Consider the following 6,624-nt stretch of genomic DNA (forward strand, 5'->3'; position numbering starts at 1 on the left):
TCTGAAAAGTGAGTTTATAATAAATAACAACTTGAAAGGAATAAAAAAAGTATCAAAATAACATCTAATAAATGTCCTTCTGGGCTTGCCCTCACACTTCTATGCCTTTCCATAGGAAGCCTCAGAAAATGAGGAAGAAGAGGGAGAGGAGGAAGAAGAGGAAAATACAGATTACATGACTGACTCAAATAAAGAAAATGAAACTGATGAAGAAAATACTGTGAGTTTGTGTATTATTAATAACATGTAATTTTTGAAAAGGTATGTTTTTACTGGCAGTTATTGAAAGTGTCCAAAATTTCCTATTGATGACATGCCCTTTTCAAAAGTTGCAGTTTGTCATTAACATTCATTTTTAGAATAGAAGTTGGAGGAATGCACACATGACTAAATACAGTATGTATGTTTGATTCTCCATGTACAAAGACATTATGCAGAGAAATGAAGCACTTTCCGAAAAAAGTCAAACAATTTATTATCACCTGTACTAATAAATCAGCTTAGAAGTTGTTCTGAACTTGACTTTGTCCAGTCAGTGTTTTAGGAAGCTGTCACACTTCCCCAATCTCAATGGGTTCTGTGCAGAAACTTTATTTACTTTATTAACACAATATAATGGTGTATAATTTATAAACAAAATAAAAATATTGTCAGTGTGAAGATCAATTAAAAAAAATACAACACTGTTTCCCAAAATCAATAATTAAGGTGGATCAACAATCAAAACCCAAAAACAAGGATGTTGTACTTTATGTTCAAAGCCACATTCTTTAACATTCACCTTATTCAGTCTCATAACACCATTAATTTGGCAAATAAAAATAGTCCATTATTGTTCATTGGGTTCATTTGATTCCACAATATGATAAAAGGGTGGTGCTTGCCTTCATTGACACCGTCAATCACATACATTGTGAATTCAGCTGTACACTTTGTTCACCATTGTGATGGATGGATGCTTTGTTTGCTAAAAATGTAATTTAAAATGAGCATACTGTTCCAACTTATGTTAGGTTAATGAACAAATAATATATTAAAGTTATAATATGACTGACAAGAACAATGTGAAAAAACTGTAATATTGCAAGATCAGTCTTTGATAAACCAACATGAGATCAAATGAAATGTGCAAAGAAAAGCAGGCACCTGTCCTCTGGAAAAAGAAATGGACACACACAGTGATTAGAGTAAAACATCAAATCCTACATCAATAAATAAAATATACTAAACATGACAACTACGATCTGCCAATAAAACTGAAAGAAGATGGAGTACTTTGACATTGGAATCTGCTAAGTAAGAATTCTGGCGTGAATTTAAAATGACTCCTCTCCCAAAGGAGTCTATTCTTTGTAAATTAAATTTACTTGAGCCATCTTTAACAATTCATATGTGACTTAAGAATTTAGATTTCACTCAAAGCTTTTAGAAATAAATATTGAAGTTGTTACAGTTTATCTCTCACATGGATTAGCTTTATTTAATACTCTCACATGGACTAGCTTTATTTAATACACTCACATGGAATAGCTTTATTTAATACCTATTAGTAGTTTTCTGTTCACACTACTTACTCCAGTCCTTAGCTAGAACCATGACCTTTCTCATTTATAACTTTTTATTATTATAGCACTTTTATACATTATTTATTGTAAAGCAACATTTAAAAAATGTTTCTGATTAATACGTTGCAATGTAGCATTTTATAGCAAAGCTATGTAGCAGGGTCATGAATTCCATACATTTATAGGACTTGACCCCATTTATATGTGTTTGAAATTGTTTGTAAAACTTTGGAAATTCTTCAATGGATGAGCAGAGATAATGTCTAGGTTTCCCACAGTTATGCAGTAGAAAAATAGAAATGACAGATTTGTAAAATAAATTGAATGAATGTAGAATCCTCACATTCATAAGGATATTACATTGGAGCACAAAAAAAGTTGCTAATAGGGTCATGTCCACTGACAGAATCTCATGTAAAATTCTAATTTCCTTGTATACCTCCTCTTTATGTAGAACTAAGCTGACTTTTACATGAAACACTCATTCTATAGATTTTGCATACCATGTATATGCCTTGTTTTGTAGACTTTAAAAATGAGAACCTAGTGAAGTTTTAGCAATATGAAAAGATGTGAAACTTCAGCAGGACAGTGAGATAGGTGTTTTTTGTTTTGTGTTTTTTTTTTTTTTTTTTTTTTTTTTTGCCCCACCTTAACTGTTTAGAGCCCAATATGGAGCAACATTGTGTAAGTAGTTCATTTACTTATTTCACTGGTGTGTTTCCCTTTTTTCTATTAACAATTCAGATGATTTTACATTGTTTTTCCTCAGTGGCAGTCCAGATATTACTTAGGATGTTAATAGGCAGTTGTTATAAAAATACCAGATTTCAATAGAATTCTCTGTTTGACTATGCTACAGTTACTGTGTTAGAACCATATGTTTGCTTTTTCATTGTTCTGTCATGCTTACACTTGACAATGAAAATTTTGCTTCCTGAACACTTTTGAGTTTATCTTATCGATTGACCTGTTCATCATAAAAGTCACCTATAACTTTTCCTATCATATACTCTTTTATTGCAGTCGGCTATTTTTGTGATTTCCTCTCATACAGTATTATACATATACAGTACAGCAGCTACAACTGATGATCTAAAAGTAGTAACACTGTTCTGCATGAAAATACAAGATTAACAGATTACATTTTTTTCTTGGCCATCATAACATACTACATGGGATTAGAAACATAAAAAAAAATTGGGGAAAGTATTCCTGTAAGTAATTTAACATGCTAAATTCAATAAAAGTTCTCCAAATTCCCATGTGATATATAGTCAGTTGGCTTTAAGCTGTCAATCTTAATCACAAAAAAAAATTCAGGAAGCAAAAAAAATGTTTTCCAGTGTATTGATCATCTATTCATACTATTCTTTTTAACATATGTTTACATGATATTATTATTTTCATTTTGTTAGAATATGTTTCTGGTGTTTAATTTGTCTGTTTTTGGGATTGTTGCCTTCTGCTCTAAGTTTCTTCATTATTTTGAATTGCTAGGAACTGATTAGACAGATTGAAACTGGTCTTTTGTAATAAATCAGTTTGATTAATTATTCCTGTTCTGACCAAATTACATTTTAACTGAAAAATTCTAGTTTGGATATTATGTTCTAGGCTCATTAAATCTGGTAATTGCATTGTGTTTTAATAGTTTTTATTTCGGTAGCAAAATGACGATTTCACACCTGGGGGATAGTTTATTTTAAGTAACTAATATGTCATGTATTTATGTTTTGATTCAACTAATACTAATAAAATAATAATCTCCCTCTTTATTTTTTTTTCTTTTTTCCCTTTCAAGGAGGTGACAATAAAGGGTGGTGGTCTTAAGCATATAGCTTGTGCTGAAGATGAAGAATTTATACAGGCCTTGGATAAGATGATGCTGGAAAACCTGCAGGTTTTAAAATATTTTTATACCTTAATAAAGCTTTATAGTCTGTTCTAAGCAAGGATATTTATTTATTTATTTAATTTTACAGCAAAGAAGTGGTGAATCTGTCAAAGTTCATCAACTGGATGTAGCCATTCCCTTGCAGCTGAAAAGTCAGTTGAGGAAGGGACCTCCACCAGCTTGTGTAGGCGATGACAATGAAATTGTGGACACCATGCAGTTTGTCATGTTAACTCGGAAAGGCAATAAGCAGCAGGTTTGTTTGTTATTTAAGATTAGTAGTTTCATATGGAAGAATGGTTACTAGTAGTTATGATTTGGAATGATTTTTGCAAAATTGAATTTTCAGTGAATCCTAGTTTGACTTAGCACACAAATTCACAAATTAAATGGTGTTTGACTACATTATATTTCTTACACAAATTTGCTTGTCTAAATTATCTGGCCACAATTTCTGTGGTTTATGTCATAGGCTCTGTTTATATATAATTAACTTTAAATATGATTTATTCTTTACTTTATGTAATGCTCTTCTGCACTCTTATTTTTCCTGTTGCATGAAACAAGGTTAAATAACAACATTAATATATTTTCTTCTCATAAAAACATGGTTTTCTTTCCCTTTAAACAAAATGCATATCAAATTTGTTAGCATAATACCAGTTAAGGCAACATTTAAATAAGAAAAACTTTATCATTTTATTTATTTATTCATTTACTGCTCAAATCAAGTCAGTGAAACTTCTGGGATATTGATCTGGTCAGTTAAGTAGCAGAGGGGGTTGTTAATCAGTTTCAGCTGCTTTGGTGTTAATGAAATTTTAACAACAGATGCACTAGAGAGGCAACAATGAGACGACCCCCAAAACATGAATGGTTTAATAGGTGGAGGCCACTGACATTTTTTCCCTCCTCATCTTTTCTTACTGTTTTTACACTAGCTTTGCATTTGGCTACGGTCAGTGTCACTACTTGTAGCATGAGGTGGCGATACCTGGACCCTACAGAGGTTGCACAGATCGTCCAACTTCTCCAGGATGGCACATCAATACGTGCCATTGCCAGAAGGTTTCCTGTGTCTCCCTGCACAGTCTCAAGAGCATGGAGGAGATTCCAGGGGACATGCAGTTACTCTAGTTATCCATCAGCTGGACCAGTATCTGGAGGAACAGAAACAGACTTCATGAGGGTGGTCTGAGGGCCTAACATCTTCTAGTGGGCCCTGTGCTCACTGCCCGGCACCATGAAGCTCAATTGGCATTTGCCATAGAATACCAGAATTGGCAGGTCCACCACTGGTGCCCTGTGCTTTTCACAGATGAGAGTAGGTTCACCCTGAGCACATGTCACATACGTGAAAGGGTCTGGAGAAGCCGTGGAGAACGTTATGCTGCCTGTAACATTGTTCAGCATGACCGGTTTGGGTGGTGGTGAGTGATGGTCTGGGAGGCATATCCATGGAGGGACGCACAGACCTCTACAGGCTAGACAATGGCGCCTTGACTGCCATTAGGTATCAGGATGAAATCCTTGGACCCATTGTTAGACCCTATGCTGTGTGACAATGCAGGTTCTGCTGCATGCTCCCATCTTTCTTCTGGGAGCTCTGAACCCGACACCGTCTTTAATGACACTGATGCACTGGACAGTGAGGCACAACAATGAAGCAAGGGGATGGTGCAAAAAGTGCAGAGTGCTTTTATTTAAAATGGCAACAACAAAACAAAAACAAAGTGTTCAAATAAAGAGTGTAGTGCAAAGTCATTATATAAATAATCAGATAAAAATGAGTGAACTAGTGGAGGTTAAAAACACAATGAAGAAATCCTGTTTAAAAAGAGGTTAAAATAACGGCTGGAAGCAGTCTTTTAAAACACAAAGCCCAGTGTATCCTTCTTTAACCCTGCGTCTCCCCTGTTTCTCCCTTCCGGGCCCCACAACAGGGGAGTCTCCCTACCGGCATATGCAGCTCCTTCAATACTAGTCCGGTAGCCCTCAGATCCTCGGCTACGTCAGGCTCCAGCCAGACCAAAACTTGGGTTTCTTCCCCCAGTGGCCAGGGCGCTCATGCTGCGGCTGAACACGCCGAAAGCCTCCACAACTCCGCTCCTTTAGATGGCCAGTCGTCTCCACTGCCAGTCACTCCAGCTCCTCCCAATTGCTCAGCTGGAGCAACCTCTTTAATCTGCCCCCTCCGAGAGTTGGCCAAACACTCCTCTGGGGCTCTCCTACCAGCTGCCTGCCTGCTATCGCTCACTCGCTTGCACCGGCTCCCCACTTCTTCATCCTTGTTCTCCTTTAACCTCACATTCTTTCTCACTCTGTTCCTTTTTCCTCTTTCCTTTCCTTTTCATCTGCCTCACACTTCTATTATATGATCCAGGAACGTGGATCAGGTGTGGCAATCCGCAGCTCCTGGCAACAATTACGGATGCGGACAACTCCTCACCTGTGCACTTAAGTGAGGACCGTCTGCATCGCAAATCATCTGGGAAACCGCTTTGGTCACACTACCGCGCCCCCTCTCTAAGCCACGAGTGTTGTGACTATTTATTTAAAAAGTGGCCTTTTTAACGTGACCTGTGGACCCACTACTCCACATGCTGGTGCAGTGGGTCCTGGGTTCCTCCTGGTGCACGACCAATACCCGGCCTCATGTGGTGAGAGTATGCAGTCAGTTCCTGGAGAATGAAGCCGCGGACCCGCTATACCACACGCGGTGTTCTAGCACGCAAGTCATATTCCAAACAAAGGTCGTATACCAAGCAAAATTTTTCACGTCCAAACAGGGCGTATACCAAGTTAGACTTATTCCAAAGCATACATATACCGAGGTACCACTGTGTGTGTGTGTGTGTGTGTGTGTGATATATATATACACATATATGTATATATATATATATATATATATATATGTATGTATATATATATGTATATATGTATATATATATATGTATATATGTATATATATATATATGTATATATATATATATATATATATATGTATATATATATGTGTATATATATATATATATATATATATATGTATAATATATATGTATATATATGTATATATATATATATATATATATATATATGTAATAATATATGTATATATATATGTATATATATGTATATATATATATATATATATATATGTAT

The 6,624-nt window shown here is 35.6% G+C and overlaps 1 protein-coding gene across 1 annotated transcript in view; it reads left to right on the forward strand.

Moving 5' to 3' along the window:
• LOC114660836 (regulator of nonsense transcripts 2) overlaps nucleotides 1–6,624 on the forward strand; it is a 102,158-nt gene that overhangs the window by 72,932 nt on the left and 22,602 nt on the right. The window contains 3 exon segments of the mRNA XM_028813786.2: nucleotides 116–220; nucleotides 3,370–3,468; nucleotides 3,551–3,718. Coding sequence (XP_028669619.1) covers nucleotides 116–220; nucleotides 3,370–3,468; nucleotides 3,551–3,718 — 372 coding nt within the window.

This window comes from Erpetoichthys calabaricus, chromosome 1 (assembly GCF_900747795.2).
Source record: "Erpetoichthys calabaricus chromosome 1, fErpCal1.3, whole genome shotgun sequence".
NCBI lineage: Eukaryota > Metazoa > Chordata > Cladistia > Polypteriformes > Polypteridae > Erpetoichthys > Erpetoichthys calabaricus.